Source organism: Acartia tonsa, chromosome 2 (genome assembly GCF_053477335.1).
Source record: "Acartia tonsa isolate MP-2025a chromosome 2, ASM5347733v1, whole genome shotgun sequence".
Classification (NCBI taxonomy): domain Eukaryota; kingdom Metazoa; phylum Arthropoda; class Copepoda; order Calanoida; family Acartiidae; genus Acartia; species Acartia tonsa.
Window position 1 is genome coordinate 27,842,781 of NC_137261.1, and position 17,233 is coordinate 27,860,013.

At 32.3% G+C, this 17,233-nt stretch overlaps 1 protein-coding gene across 2 annotated transcripts in view; it reads left to right on the forward strand.

The window, feature by feature from the left end:
• Window positions 1-17,233, forward strand: part of LOC145308519 (uncharacterized) — a 41,589-nt gene that overhangs the window by 7,320 nt on the left and 17,036 nt on the right. The window contains exons 3-10 of one of the 2 annotated variants that reach the window (XM_080150274.1): window positions 457-530; window positions 2,409-2,494; window positions 8,851-8,954; window positions 9,740-9,790; window positions 10,640-10,713; window positions 11,580-11,745; window positions 12,407-12,519; window positions 15,224-15,308. In XM_080150274.1, the coding sequence (XP_080006400.1) occupies window positions 457-530; window positions 2,409-2,494; window positions 8,851-8,954; window positions 9,740-9,790; window positions 10,640-10,713; window positions 11,580-11,745; window positions 12,407-12,519; window positions 15,224-15,308 (753 nt within the window). The remainder of the gene's footprint in view (window positions 1-456; window positions 531-2,408; window positions 2,495-8,850; window positions 8,955-9,739; window positions 9,791-10,639; window positions 10,714-11,579; window positions 11,746-12,406; window positions 12,520-15,223; window positions 15,309-17,233) is intronic. The other variant, XM_080150275.1, reaches the window with a different exon arrangement.

Consider the following 17,233-nt stretch of genomic DNA (forward strand, 5'->3'; position numbering starts at 1 on the left):
AATCCGCTGTATTCGTGCACATTCCCTTTAAGCCAGTCCCCAAAGTCAGAGACTCCTTAAAAATTGAATATTCGATCCATTGTCCCCTCCCTTACTCCCTGGCTTTTATCTTAGAATGTAAAAAAAGTAAAACAAATTGTTTTCTACATCATTTAAGACAATATGATTGTTATTGCAGGGGAATAATTGTCTCTGGTCGATTTAGGCTGCCATTTCCCCTGTCATTTATTGGTCAATTCGTTAATCCAGTAGGGGGGGGGGGAGATGGTTGGGTAAAGGGAATGGAAAAGTGGTTCCGTTATTTTATCCAGCTGCGTGTTTCACTTTATTAGAGAACATGAAAATCCAAAGAAATAATAAATACATTTTGAGACAGACTGACAGACTGATTTAGTTATATATTGATTTAAGCATATTACGATACATTTTTTATTGAAATTCTTGTTTTTATTTAAGACGGATTTGACCAACCTGAATTTTAAGACCGTCTCCTTGTATAACTCAGTTTCAGAGTCGCTTGACTTATTAAGGTAAGAATACTTATTTCTTGCATCGTATTATAAACAGCTTTCCCCGGATATGAAACGTAAAATTATGAGATTAAAACCATTTTTTTAGCCGAAAACACGGGCTAAAAAAACTGGTATTAATCTTAAGATTGTACATTTATATATTCGTAGAAAACTGAATATAATACGATGCTAAGCATAGTTTTTTTTTGTATGGATAAGAACTGGTTATAATCCACCGGATTAGAATCGGTTTCAAACGAAAACTAGAAAAGTAATGTTAACGTCTTTTACTTATTATTACCAGCGGCTGCGCTCCTACGTGCTTTATTTGAAGGAGTGGGGAAGGTTGAAAAATAGCCTAAAACCAAACTTAGATATAAGAATAGGTTCAGTAGTTATCTAAATCTTAAGGTAAAGTTAAAAAAAAAACATTTCCACTTTATATATTAGGGTAAGCTCTATAAAATGTAAAATGTACACTTTAAAGTTTTGGAAACCTTAAAACTTTAAAGAAAACTTATCATATTTCATTTACAGCTTATAATCTTACACATTCAATTGAGAAGTACGTTTTGAAATGTAATATGTTTTTATGAATATATTTTTCATAATGGTAGAGAGATTACTCAAAAGACATAATGTCTGATTCCACCAACAGTAGAATCCTTAACCCTTAACGGTTTTTTCTTTCTCATTTTCTGTGTGTGAAAGATAAAGAGCCCAAACTGTTTGACTTTTTAAGTATGGGTATAAGTGAGAGTTGGAATTTTTGAATATCTCCATCCTGGCGGGCACAGGATGCCAGCAAACCTGGCAGGGTGATCCAGGTAAAGAGCAAAAATATTTTTTTGACTTAAACAAAGCATTTTATCTTACTATAATACTAAATTATCCTCTAGTAGTACATCCTTATATGAAATACAAGTGATCAAGTCGATTTCATGTTCCAGGTATGATCCTGCAGGTCCTGTTCCTCCAGGTCTCCAGAAATCTTTAAAAGGCTCCAGTGACCGCAATTTTTGACTTAAAGGCTTCAAACTTTAAACTTAAGCTTTTCTTACATGTCTACATAACGTATTAAAATTTCATAAAGATCCGCCGCCGTTTTCCTGCCGACCGCCGACTGCGGCGGCTGGCAGCTGCAAAGTACAGCTGCGGCCGCTGAAATTTATGTTTTGACATTTCTAATATAAAATTTACATACAGATAAATATTTTCTGTGAAAAAATTGTTCTTTTAGCTTTAAAAATAAGAAAATTACAGCCGTTTAAAATTTTTAAGTGAAAAAGGACCTAAAAACAAAGGTTGTTAAATAAAATGGTGAAGGAAGCGAAAATTGACTTTGCCTCACTTAAGGTCGGAAATTCATTATCAAACAGGGGACTTGCACACAAATTTTTAGCCTTCTAGCTCTAATAGGAACTGATATAATAGGGGAAGCCCCCCCCCCCCCCCCGACTGATTAAGGTGCGGCAAGGGGCCCGACTGTAAGGGGTTAAGGAACAATCAAGAGATCTCATTGGTTGAAATTGTGTAAACATTTTATTACGAACGCATCTTTTTTTCATTTCATAGATAAAAGTCAGCTGTAAACAGTATAATTTCTTAGTACAAAGCTTTGCTGAATCAGACTTAATTGCCCAAAAATTTCATCGTAATTTTTTTTAAATGTGAAAGCTTCAAACAGAGGTGGATTCTTGCTGAAGAGGCAAAATTATTTTTTGTGAAAAATTCTCCAAAATCGCATAAAAAATGTACAAAAATTAAATAAAAGAGTTTTAAAAGGGATCTAAAGGATACGACAATGGACGATAAAATGATGTAAATCTCATCTCAAAGTTAAAAAACTAAAAGCTAGAGGCGCAATTACAAATGTAAAAATATTATATCATTTAGTGATGATCTTCAAGAACTGAAGAAGAGTGTTGGAGATGAGTTCTCACAAACAAATAATAAAATCAAACAGATATCAGTAACATTAGGTAATAATCAGGGCTCGGCAGCCGCGTTGAACCCGTGTTTAAGCCTCTGTGGAATCGTCATTTTCTGACTTTAAAATTCAGTTGGATGTCTAAACCTGTTTCTAAACAGACAATCCATCTTTTCGGAATTTTGTTTTGCACACAAGCGAGTTAAACTTGGGGCTTATGCGCCGTTGAGGTGCGGCTGCCGAGCACAGGTAATTAAACGGTGATGACAGGAAGGTTGGGGTCTGATTTAGTACAGTACGTTCACCTAGTTATTTTTGGGTTTTTGCAAATATATTTGAAAAGATCTACATATATATACTAATAAATTGTACAAGACTGACAGATTCTTAAAATTAAATATTAATTAAACTTTTAAAAGTAGAATTTTATTGGCTAATTTCCCTTTACCGTGTATTTAATTGTACATTCTCAGTCCACTGAGTGTTTGTCAAACAATCAATTTTGTTTAATTAGAATTTAGGACAGGTAAGAAAGTTTCGTCTCATATGGAATAGTTATTTCTCGCATCGTATTATACGTATTATCGTATTATACGGCTTTCTGAGGATATAGAATGGGGTATTCCTAAACAAAAAACTGGATAGGAATATCATTCTCATTTAAACAAAAACTCATTTTTATGCTAAAATGTGGTTTAATTTTGGTTTTTAAATTTCATTTATTTCCTTGGTATTATTTTTCTTTCTTTTAGTAATTAATAAAAATTCTAAAATCTTCAAAAAAAAAAAAAAAAATCTTCTAAAAATGGTACCAGGGATATAAATGATCATACCGGGGAAATAAATGAATATTTACATCCACTATTTAAGGGGTTGTTTATATGGGAATGTACAATTATGAGATTAAAACTAGTTTTTTTAGCCCTGAGGTGCAAAGGCACCGGCTATCCACCGGATTCTATTGAATACGAGAATAGTTATTTCTCGCATCGTATTATAAACGGCTTTCCGCGGATATAGAATGTACAATTATGAGATTAACCTATCATTCTCAGTATGAATCCCCCCTCTACTACCCTGGCTTTCATTTCCCCCTGAAGCATGCAGTTTTGCTTACTTCCGTTTGCCGGTATAGATCAACAAAGTTTGAAAATCATGAAAATTCAAAATACCCCATCTAACTTTTTTGTTTTTATAGTAAAGTCGCTGATTTTTTTCGTTAAATCTAAAGTTTATTGACAAGTACATCTATTTGTGAATTCGTTTTATTTAAATTATTATTTTTTATATGATTTTTTTATCTTTTCTTTACGCCCCATATAGGCCGGTTCGGCATTCCCATTTGGAGTCTGAAATTTTTATTACCCGGTTTCACTAATAGATCTTTTTTGACAACAACAACAAAACAGGGTTTTTTTACCCGAAATCGCCAGCTAAACACGAAATTTGAAATAAATCGCTTCGTATATTACTTGTAGCTCTATAGATTACATGAGGTTGTGTAGTTTTCAATTACGGATCGTATCAAAGTTCTAAAAAGTATTCATCTCACTTTTGGCGTTCAAAAATTACATTTTTCGATTTTTGGTCAAAATAACCGGGTTTTTACAGGAAAACCGGGTTTTAACGCCGGGGGAAAGCACCAAAAACGGGTAATAATGCCTGGTTGGTATTTATGGCCGAGCCGAACCGGATTTTTTTGCAACTTTCCTGTGCACGCCACTAGAGCAAAACAAAAAAATACGAATTCCGTTTTGACCATTATAAAGCTTCCCTGAAACTTTCAGCTCGATCGGCCCATAAAAGTGGCGCTCGGCACTAATGGGTTAAAACTAGTTTTTTTAGCCCCGAGGTGACGAAGTCACCGGCTAAAAAAACCAGTTTTAATCTTATGATTGTACATTTCTATATTCGTAGAAAGCTGGATATAATACGATGCTAGACATAGTTTTTTCGTATGGATGAGAACCGGTTCCTATCCACCGGATTCGAATGAATACGAGAAAAACAATTATTTATCTAGGGCTTATTTCATCAAAATCAAGAACGATTGGAAATAGAAAAACGTTAAAAATTAATAATACTTTACACGAATGACTTCAATAGGGTGATTAATAGAACACAGTGCAAATAACAAGAAAAGCAAAGATTATTTATTTAAAATTTTGAACAACTTTGCTTTTATAAAGTTCTTCATAAAACCACTCATGGAGTGAGTTAATTAATGGCCATTTTTATCAATTGCTTTGCTAAGGTCACGGAAATTCAGCCTTAAATAAATCATATATAGAGAGGTTTTATGACTGACTTTATAAAAGCAAAGTTGTTCAAAATTTTAAATAAATAATCTTTGCTTTTCTTGTCATGATTATGCGATAACTCCTAGTGGGTGAAAATTGAACTTGAAATTTTTAAATCTAATTTTCTCAAAAACCACTGCATTTTAGATTTTATTGAAAAGTGAAATGAAGTTACCCAACCTAGGGTAATGAAATGCACTATGTCCCAATTTAGGTTCTGACACTAAAGTCAAAGCACCTTCGAAGGCACTGTGAGAATGTATAATTATTTTTCTATTTTATAAGTAATTATTAAAAAAATTCTGTTGGGAAACTATGTTTTAGACATTTTGACAGAATATTGATTAATTTATGTAGGTCATTATTATGTTCTTTAGAAAAAAAAAATATTTGCCTTTATGATTTATAATTTACCCCCTGTGTTTTTTTTATATTATTAAACTGACTGGTGATTATATGTACATTACTGAGAGTTAAATTATTTTCAATTTCTCCTCAATGGCAGGAACGGAATGGCAGGAACGGAATATTGTTTTGACTCAAACAAAGCATTTCAAATGGCCAAAATGGCTAGAAATATACTTTCGTAGTTAAAATTATAAAATATATAGGTGTCCTAGTCAATTTCATGTTTAGGGTATAACTCTGGAGGTCCTGATCCTCTAGGGGAGAAAACTTTGAATGGCTCCTGTGGGTGCAGTGTTTTGACTTAGAGAAAAATTTTGCTACATGCTACATGTCCACAAAACACATCACAAAATAGCGTGAAAATTTCGATACTTTTGCCCGCCTGCTTTTATTTGGCAGCTGCCAAGTTACGTACCTGAAATTTAGGTTTAGAAAATGTGGATATAAAATTTACATAATAATAAACATATTCCTTAAATGTTGTTCTTCTTGCTTTAAAGTAAGAAAAGTACAGCCGGTTTTATATAAAGGACTTCAAATCAAAGGTTGTTAAATAAAAGAGTGAAGCTAAATATGACTCTGTCTGAGTAATGATAGGAAATTTTTTTTCCTACAGTGCACACTGGTCCGGAGGGGTCAACAATTCAATTTTTCCTACCCATCAATTTAGACAAAAGTTGACCTGCCAGCCTTCAAAGACATCCTGGGCCACCTATATTTTAAATATCAACCCATTTTGATAATATGTTTTTTGAAATAATTTGGGGCCAAAGCTGCAGAACTCTAAAATCTAAGAACGTATTATTGACATTGTTAAATTGGCTATACTTGCTTAAATCTGATAAAATCAAATATCCGCATGTTGGAAATTGTCCAACTAAAATAAGTCCTATATAAGTTCAAAAATTATTTATAACACAAAAAATGGTACAAAATTCAAAAATGTGTTTTTTTTCTCAGTTTTTAAGATAAGGGTAAGTTTGGAAAAATTTTCTTATTGAGTACTCTCTGAGCTTTTCGCATGTTTATTAAAGAGAATTTGTTGATATTGTAATTAACTTCATATTTCACGATATATATGGCATCCGGTTTTGTTCGTTTTGTGCAATATCTTAAAAACTATTAGATCGATTAAATATCATCGATGTTGTAATTTAAAATTATTCCGAACGCGTAGAGGGGGGAAGGATCTATTTTTGCGGAGTAATATCTGAGAAACAAAATGAAAACATACGAAATAGCTAAATAGTATAAAAATCTGTTATATTTCATGTAGATTAGTTAAAAAAAATTTCTAAATGTCAATTTTATTGTTTTATATTCATATAATTGATATTATTCTTTCAGCCTACTCTTTATAAGTCTTCGTGTGTGTGTGTGTGTGTGTGTGCCTCTGATTGGTCGAAACAAAGGTCCTTGTCTCCTATTGGTCAAAGCCAAAATACTGAGTTCTCATTGGACAATTAAGAAAAATCTCTTGCCTCTGATTGGTCGAAACTATGTGTTCGTGTGTCTGCGTTCGTGTGTGTGCGTTCGTGTGTGTGTTCGTCTTCTTCTATTTAAACATAAACACATTTTTTGGGCTTTAATAATTTTAAATATTTCATTAATTAAAAATTACAATTTGCAAGACTTTAAAGTATCAAATAAATTCTTTTTTATAAGTATGTCTTAATAATATAATATATATATATATATATATAAGAGGTTAACTCACAAACAAAATATGAATTTTACATATTTATTCAGACATTACAAATTGTTTCGTGCATGTTTGCACTCTTCAGATGTCAATGTAAAACTAAAGTTTCAAACAAATTTAAATTTAAAGGATTTTTACAAATATTTTAGAAGATTTTTTGAAAATAATATTAAAAAAATATCCATATACAGCAGCACCAGAAGTTCCGTCGAGGCAGAGTAAGAAATGTTTTTTTCTTCTTGAAATTCTTCTTCTTGATCTTGTAAGCCATGAGAGGACCAGTCTTGCCCGGTGCTGCGTGAAGTTGGTCGTGAGGGGGGGGGGGGGGGCAGATTCTTCTTCAGGATAGTGGTTGAAGGAAATCATTTTTGTTTCAGAGCGTTGAATCAATTTTGATCAGAGGTCTCAACTATTTCAATAATAGGAGACTAGTTTCATCTTGAAAGTGAAGGTATCAAAATTGTTACCAGAGAGTTCTCAATACATAATGTAGAGAATAATATAAGTATATTTATATATATTTATATAAATGGGTTAAAACTATAAATAAAGGCAAAATTTGAAATTCAAAAATTACCAAAATTTTTACTTCACATGAAATTTAGCTAATGCAATCCCCTATAAAAACGTATTTTAGTGTCGCCTTGATTGGACACCTCCTTCCCCCCCTAGATGTCCAATAAAACCACGAGAACGGCAAAATCAGACTTTAAAGGTCATTTTAAAGGTCTTTGACCTTCGAGGTCATATATTTTTTTTCTCATAAATGGACTCCCTGACCCCTAAAACCCCCAATTTGCCGTATTGGGCATCGAAATCGGCCAAAAAACGGCTAAAAACGAATTGTTGACCCAAATCTCCGTTTTCGGACCAGTGTGCAGTGGTGGATGCCTTTCTTAGCCCTCACCCGATGTGCTGAATTTTAATTTTCAAATATGTACGCAGTTTCCGCTGTGTTTAATCATCCTATTTCAATATTTACTACTAGCTAAAAAAGCTTCAAACTTTAAAAAAAATCAAAATTTTGAAAGTTTGAAATCTTTTTTAGCTAGAAGCAAATATTAAGATACGATGAGGAAACACCACGGAAACTGCGTACACATTTAGAAATTAAAATTCAGCACATCCCCCACCCCGACCGATTGAGGGTTGGTAAAATGCCTCACTATTAAGTTTAAAATAAGATAAAATATTATAAGCAACGATTTTTATCTCGAAATGTTTGTTTATATTTCCTGTTTTAAGCCTTTTTTCTTCATCATTAGTTTTTCTTTTAAAAAGGTAGGATTATTTTGATCGGTCGAATTTTAACCTTTTCTTTTGTTGAAACTCATGCAATGAATGCTTAACTATTATACAAAAATAACATCAAACTTTTCAACAAGAAATTTTAAGAATATGTTAAAAGTTTGATGCTTTTCCCAAACTCATTTTCTCGAAAATTATTCTTTTTCAAAATTACAAAATGCAGTTTTTGCTACTTGAATTTGTTCCTGAAATTATGCTTTTAAAGTTTGTAATTTTCACTTTATATTAATTGTTTTTAAAAATATCTTTTTTAAAACCTATTATATAAAGTAGTAAGTTATTTTTGTTTGTAGCGAAGGATCTCGTTAACCTCTGAACCAATTTGATTCTCCTTTTCAGTGAATCTTCTTATATATCTAAGAAGAGTTCATAACTAATTTGAGTGAGAAAATCTTCACCTTCAGGAGAGAAATACCCCTAGAAAAAATTAATCCCATCCCCCCAAATTTGTGTTTAGATTTAAATTTCAATAACTTAAATTGAAAATTTGGTGGGTGGGTAACCCTAAATGCCCCTAGAGGCTTCTAGGGGGCTTAGCCACATGTAATATAGCAAAAGGCTTACAGAGCAGAAATTAATGTAATGAATTTAATCTATATTCCAGGAATAATGAAATAAAATCAATGCCAGCTTAGTACCTTCTATTAATTATTAAGTTATTAATTTAGTAATAAAGCAAAAATAATTTAGAAAACGAGGCCAACTCCGACAAAAATCTGATAGAACTGGAATCAATACAACAAATAAATTCTACTATTTCAACTTTACAAGAAAATCTACATCAGCAAAAAGTGGTGAGTTCAAAATTAGATTATTAAAACATAGTACAGTTTCAAAGTTCAAATTAGTTTATCATAAAATACAAAAGATACAATTTATAATAAACAAAAAATATATGAATGTGTTTTATAAAGCTGTAGGATAAAGTACAATTTTTTGTTTGTACAGAAATAAATAATGAAGATTGATAAAAAATCGAGTTTTTTTTATAAAGCTTTGGTTCCCTCACTATCTCTGAAACTATGTATTTAACAATCTAATGATCCAATGCTTTTTTATCGCAGTATTTTCTTCTGAACTTATTTTCAAGATTCAGAAAAAAATTTTTTGACCGCCATCAAAAACTATTGACTTGAATATTTTAAAACAAGACTATTTTTAAAAGAAGTTTAGGGAATAGCATAGGGGAATGTCATGAGTCAAAACACGCGCAACTCTTTACTATGCATGATTAGGATTTGCAGAATAAGGTCCAGCAATCAAAGGGTTAGTTGTCTGAAGGGCGTTTGCCTATATGATCATGCATATAATTAATTTGGCTACTAAAATAATATCTTGATATGTATCCCGTCATAAAAAGGCTATCAGAGACTATATATTTAACAGTCTAATAATATAATTTTTTTATCAAAATATCTTTGTTAATTGTAGACTTAGTTTCTTATTTTTTATTTTGAAAAACTTTTTTTTAAAGTTTCACAAAAACTCATGTCATAAATTTTTTTTGAACCAATTTAATAAAAATACCTACAGTTCATCGTCGTTGTCGGGTCTGACAGTTATTGGTCTTGTTTTTTAGGATATGGTTGAAGTTCATGACAACATTTATTCTTCTATCAGAGGTGTAAAGGTAAATTTATACTTTCCGTGGATAATGGAAAGAAAACAAAGTAGCGGGTTTCGTCGCATTTTTACAGAAGCTTTTGATAGGTTATTTTAGGGTTTGTTAGGTTAGGTAAATGTAAATGAATGACTAGCAAGGTTAGGAAATTGTCCCCGCAGGTTTAGCGCCCCAAATTCCTGCACGGGAGAAAAGCTATTGTAAAAATAGGACAAAATCCACTACTTCGTTTTCTTTTTATGATCCCATTATTTGGATTCAATTAAATCATATTATTATATCATTGTCAGTGACGTGTGGAGGATTTTGCCATGGTGTTGTTGTATTTTGACACCCCCCTCTCCCAAAACCAAAATAATACAGGCAACAAGAGTGGTGTATTTCTATTGTTAGGGGGTTGAATTGAATAGACCCCCTTTCACTCCAAGGTGTTCATCCACTCAATTTAAAACAACCTGAAATTAAGGAGAGTGTAGCTTTTTACCAGAACACCCCCTTTGCTGTATTACGGGGTGTATCAGGGAGGTGCTTATGCTTTTATTATTTATTTACCAATTAGACATGCTAATTTAAATGTTATGAAACAAAAAACTTCATTGATAGTGATGGTTCTTGTAAAGTATAAATAAATCAACTTAACTAGCAGCTAAGCCCCCAGCAACTAAGGTCTCTATATTTAAAAAGATCAGAAATGGTCAGAAAAACAGCTTTAATCATCCAAGCCTTTACATATAATATATGAACCTTCCCTTAAAATAAAATCTTAAGCAGTCCAGAAATTATTGAACTACAGACAAAAAAAACTATACATATTAGGATTAAGAAAAGTAATATATATTCCAAATAATTTAATTGTAGGATTTGCTCAATTCTGGTGTGTACGCTCTTACAAGTGACTTGGCACGAACACAGAATGATGTTAATACAAACAGGTAACAAATATTTATCCCAGTATTGCTTTGTAATTTGCTGGATTAGAACCAAGCCAAAAAATATCTTTATTTTCAGCCAAAAAATATCTTTATTTATCTAGTCCTGAGCCGGAGCCGTTTTTTAACGAAAATTACGGCTCTGGCTCCAGCAAAATATGGCGGCTTCACGGCTCTTGGCTCCGGCTCCTAAAAGTTATGATAGTTATGTATAGCATCGTATTATAGTCAACAAAACTAGTTTTAATCATATGATTTTTCATTTTGAAATCCGTTAAAAGCTGTCTCTAATACGATGCAATAAATAACTATCATAACTTTTCGAAGCCGGAGCCAGGAGCCGTGGAGCCGCCATATTTTGCTGGAGCCGGAGCCGAAATTTTCGTTAAAAAACGGCTACGGCTCTGGACTAGATAAATAAAGAGATTTTTTATAAATTATAATTTGGTAACTCTGTTTTGTCCTGTGCAAATGTCCTTTTTAAGTTTTTCAAGTCCATTTTTATCAAAAATTGAACTTTTAAAACCTTCAAAAGTCAAAAATAAAAATATTTTTTATGGGGGGAAAAATATGTCGAGTTTTTCTTGATTTTAGGTCGGAGCCGGAGCCGCACCAAATCAAACTGCTCCGAAACGCTGATTTATTTTGGTTTTTGTCTGAAGCTTAATATTATATTTAGGGAAGCTTTGTATAGCTCATGGGATGGTTTAGGCTATTTTTGTTATTTAAGCTATTTTGTACCTTTCTAAACCCCTTTGAATGCATACCCCTATATGCTGGAGCGCAGCTACTAGTAATATATTTGCTATGCAAGACTAAGACCAAACCGACATAATACTGGTAAAAAAGTTATCAAATGCATTTTTTAGGCAAAATTACAAAGATCTTGAATCCACAATGAAAAAATCTCTCAATTCTTTGGATAAATTCTCCTCCAATTCCCAAATTCTGGAGAAAACAAATGAAAAGTTTGAAAGATTCCGGCTAGAAATGATTCAACAGATTGCCATTCTGAAGGTATCATTGTTACACAAAGTGAGATTTAAAAAAACAATATTAATTTTGATAATTCTAATAAAAATTTAGGCTTAACACAATCTAAAGTAAGGGGGGGAGGTCAAAGCTATAAATCTTTTTAGGTTTTTTTTATTAATTTAGGGAAAGGTACATGCTAAAAAAGATTTCCTGGCAATAATAAAAATATGTATTTTTTTGTGAAAAAAAATAGTTCATTAATCCTGGCGACCAAAGGAGCCATCTAAAATCCACGTTGCTGTTTTTACAGCAAATAACACAAAAATTTTATTGAAATTAGTTAACAAGAATTATTTTAAGAATTTGACTTTTATACTAGTTGAGTATAGAAACCCCTCCCTCCTAATTTAATTTATTCACAGACAACAAAAAAGTAATTATCCAAACTTTAAACTTTAAATTGCCAAACTTGTCCTAGTTATAGAGTTGGTGTGCAACTACAGAGGTGGATTCTTGAAAAATTGTTTTCGTGAAAAATCCTCCAAAATCACATAAAAAATCTACAAAAATTAAATAAAATCTTATGTTCATTCTATGATTTTCTTTAATTTTTGTAGATTTTTAATGTGATTTTGGTGGTTTTTCACGAAAACAATTTTGCCCCACTTAGCGATTAGTGGGGCAAATTTTTTTTAAGAATCCACCTCAGATCTATTTTCAGTTTGAGGAAAAGTCGTGGGTAGAGGTTCAGAGGCGAGGCCAGTATGGGAATCCGTCAGACTACTTCAAAAGAACATTCAGACAATATGAGAATGGCTTTGGCGATCCATACAAGTAGGACATTTAGTTGGTGCGAATTTTAACTTGCCAATGGTTACATAAACAAAGTAACAGGATGTCTGTCGTAGGATCCTGCTAACCGCTGAACCGATATTATTCTACTTTAAATTGTAGCTTCTCATTGGTCCTGGGAAGAGTTATAACTATTTTAGGGATGATACCACCACCCTCCTAAAATAAATCGCCTCTTAACCCCCCCCCCCCCAAAAAAAAAGGAATATAGTAGCTAGGTGTGTGTGTTTTGGTTATGCAAGATATTTTTTGTATATTAAACAATACTTTTGTCTTCCCGTTTAGATCACAGCACATAGAGGCTAGACGCGTAGTCACTAGTAGTCGGTGATGCAATAGGCTACCATTGAGGGGTGATATAACATCCAATGCCTCACACACGGGGGGTGTAATTACCTTCCCATTCTACAAAATTGTATTTGTGTGGGGGTATTTTACCCACATCCCAAACTCGAATTAACCCCAAAATCGAAATTTTTAACCCTATCCACAAATAGAATAATATCATTTTTATACTTAGATTTTAAAACCTTTGAAATTTTCTTGATGTAAAATTGTAGAATGTATATATTATTGGTTTAAATTTCTTTTATTTTAACTTCCTTCTCTTTAGTTAGATATTCATTTTTTAGAGTTATGCAACGAGAAAATAAAGTATATTTAACTCTCTTAACTTAGTAGTTAGAGTGTGATGGCTTCAAAGCGATCGATAGCATTTTTAGCACGCAAAAAATTTATAAATCATCTTTTTCTTTTATTTCTTGTACATAGAAAAAAAACAGAGTTCTTCCGACCAATCACATTCTAGAAGCCACAATTGGGCCCTACGGACACTTTAAAAATAGCCATTGTCCTCACAATTTTATCAGATATCACTAGATCTCAGAATTGAGATATTGAATTTTTTTTCAAAATTGGTATGGCATAGTAAAGTTAAAATAGCCTATGGGTACTTTAGAGAATAATATCCGGATCGATGTTTTTTTCCTGGTAGAATCCATGCTTAGTTGGTTGGACTATGTATATAGAGTAGCCTAGCAGCTAAAAATATGAATATTTTATGCATGTACTTACAAATAAACCAAATTTGTATTGGATATTTAATATTAGGAAATTCAAAATTTTGTTTTTATATTTACTAATGTTTTTTTCTAATAAAGTGATACAATCTAGGCTAAAAAATAGTTTTATTTAGCCGCATGTAATATCTGAATCTTATTTTTGCCGTTTGAATACCTCTACTGACAGTTTTTTTTATTATTGTTGTTAAAAAAGTAAAAATCAACATGTTTAAAATGGACGTACAGACATTCTGCTAATGATTATAGAGTTGCTGTGCTTTCTAAATCGTACCTAACTACAATAGGAATCACCATGCAAAGTTTGAAATTGATAGGGCAATTCTAACATGCCTAAATTAACAACAACAAAAAAAGCTATCCGTTCCGGGCGGACGGAATCACGGACGGACCGACCCTTATTATAGATAAGCTTCGCTTTTAAAAAGTTTTCTTGGGTGTTACAAATGTTCAAAACGCTGTGTTTGCGGGATCGTGTTCTCCTTATCAAAATGCTAGGCACAACACCACTAGAGGGACGGATGTGGTGATGCAAAAAATGGTTGGGGGTGTTAGGGATGATTTGTTTTGGGTGGGTGGAGGTACCCTTTTCAAAAACAGATATAAACCGTTGCTAGACCTATCTTAACCTAAAGGTTCAGCAGATAGCTAGATCCTTCGGAACGCACAGACAGACACAGATCCTGTTACTTTTATATGAGGACAAGATATTTCTTTCCAGAATAAAAGGATTGTATTTTCTTTTTCTATGGGTGCAAGCGTAATAAAGACTAAAATATGCACAGAAGCAATTTATAAAAAATTGAAACTTACTGCCTTATCTAAGTAAATTACTATGGTACTTGCTTACATGTGGTAGACTGGAGCACCGAAAACCCCCCCCCCCCCCGCTTAGTTTTGCCAAAAATTAAAAATAAGGGGGGGGTAGTTTTTTAATGTCTGGAAAACGGCAAGGAGGAAAAGTGCTCAGCAAGGCAAAGACTTAACCCCCCCCCTTAATTTTGAAGAAAATCAAAAATAAGGGGGGGGTAGTTTTTTCACTGTGCAACACGCCAGAAAGTTGAGTGAGGTAAATCAAGAAAATCCAGTATACCAGAGGGGAAACCTTATTACAGGGATATTCATGTTTTGGGGCATAATTTCCTTATTTATTGACTGATTTTAGTAAAAGGTTTTAATTTTGCGCAAAATTAAAACCTTTTACTGGCCCCCCTCCTCCTTATTTTCTGTTCAGGGATACATCAATTACTAAAATCAGTCAATAAATAAGGAAATTATGCCCCAAAACATAAATATCCCTGTAATAAGGTTTCCCCTCTGGTATACTGGATTTACTTGATTTACCTCACTCAACTTTCTGGCGTGTTGTACAGTGAAAAAACTACCCCCCCCCTTTATTTTTGATTTTCTTCAAAAGTAAGGGGGGGGGTTAAAAACTACCCCCCCCCTTATTTTTTATTTTTGTCAAAACTAAGCGGGGGGTTAAAAAACTACCCCCCCCCCTTATTTTTGATTTTTGTCAAAACTAAGCGGGGGGGGGGGGGGGGTTTTCGGTGCTCCGGTCTTCACATGTAAGCAAGCACCATTACTATTTTTGTTTTGTTTAGAGAGTTTTGGATTGGATTAAAGAAATTGAACCAGCTTACTTCAAGTGGACAGACAACACTTAGAGTTGAGATTATGGATTGGGAGGTACTATTTATTTGTTTTTTTTATTAGATATAAATATAAATATATATATAATCTATAATCAAAACTGGATATGCATGTGTATGATATTAGAAGGAAAACAGTCAAGTAAATATGACACTCATAATCGTGTTAACTTATACAATATATAAGCAGAGAATAATATTATCAAATTTTAATAAAATTATTCAGTGTAATATTCTTTTATTTCTACCCAGAGAGGGGGGAGGCAATGGGCTTTTTATTACACTAGTTTTGAAAGTTTTAAATTAACATTTTCTTATTCGTTGGCTCACCAAATTGGGGACTTTAGTGAATTTTGATTGGTTAGTTAATAAGTTGAGAGTAATTTTATGTTTCATCATTGAGGATGTACATCAATTTATCGACCACGGCCACTGTCTTATCCCTTTATATCCCTGATTTATATCTGTTTATTGCTGCCCAAGCTAACTAATCAGTTAATAACCTAATAATTTTCATTTTAATATTCGTGGAAATTTGTCTGTAATACAAAGCTTGGATCATATGAAGGAAATGAAGTCATTCCTAAAAAGGACAGAAATTCCCTTCCAAAAAGGACAGAAATCATCTTCCATTTTCTCAGATATCTCAAATATGGACAAAAATCACTCTCCTTTTTCTTACATATCTGAAAAAGAGGATAAAAATCACCTTCCTAAATCTCACTTATTCTTCCTAATTCTAAGAAAATTAACCCAATACCTCCATGTGCTTCCTTATTCTCAGATAATTTACCTTATTCTAAGAAATTCTTCCTTGTCCTTACAAATTCTCCCTTATTCTCAGATAACCTACCTTATTCTAAGAAATTCTTCCTTATTCTAAGAAAATCTACCTTATTCTAAGACATTCTTCCTTATTCTAAGAAAATCTACCTTATTCTAAGACATTCTTCCTTATTCTAAGAAATTCTTCCTAATTCTATGAAAATCTACCTTATTATAAGACATTCTTCCTTATTCTAAGAAAATCTACCTTATTCTAAGACATTCTTCCTTATTCTAAGAAATTCTTAGTTATTCTAATAAGATCTACCTTATTCTAAGAAATACTTCCTAATTCTATAAAAATCTACCTTATTATAAGACATTCTTCCTTATTCTAAGAAAATCTACCTTATTCTAAGACATTCTTCCTTATTCTAAGAAAATCTACCTTATTCTAAGACATTCTTCCTTATTCTAAGAAATTCTTAGTTATTCTAATAAGATCTACCTTATTCTAAGAAATACTTCCTAATTCTATGAAAATCTACCTTATTATAAGACATTCTTCCTTATTCTAAGAAAATCTACCTTATTCTAAGACATTCTTCCTTATTCTAAGAAATACTTCCTATTTCTAAGAAAATCTACCTTATTCTAAGACATTCTTCCTTATTCTAAGAAAATCTACCTTATTCTAAGACATTCTTCCTTTTCCTTACTAATTCTTTCTTATTTTCAGATAACCTAGCTTATTCTATGAAGTTCTTCCTTAATTCCCCTAATTCTTCCTTTTACTCAGATAATTTTTCTAATTTATATTGGGATATCATAACTGAAATAGAGGCATAGAGAATATATAATTTCTGCCTTTTCACCTTCCTTATTCTCTCAAAATCTTGGTTTTTCTCACATATATTTCCTTATGTTTATTGGGATATCAGAACAATATGTAAAGGATAAGTTTGGGTTGTATCTTTTGACCTGAAATATTTGTTTGTACTTTAGAGGTGGAATGTTTATAAAGTACATTTTAATAGGAGAAACCCCAGTCTGTAAAACACACTAGCTGTATCAATAATCTGTTCTACTTGCCAACTGATACAAATATTAGACCAAAATGGAAAATCATCCCTCCCCCCCAAAAAAAAAAAAATTTTCTTTACAATAATAAAATAAAAACCCAGGCAGAGAGTCAGA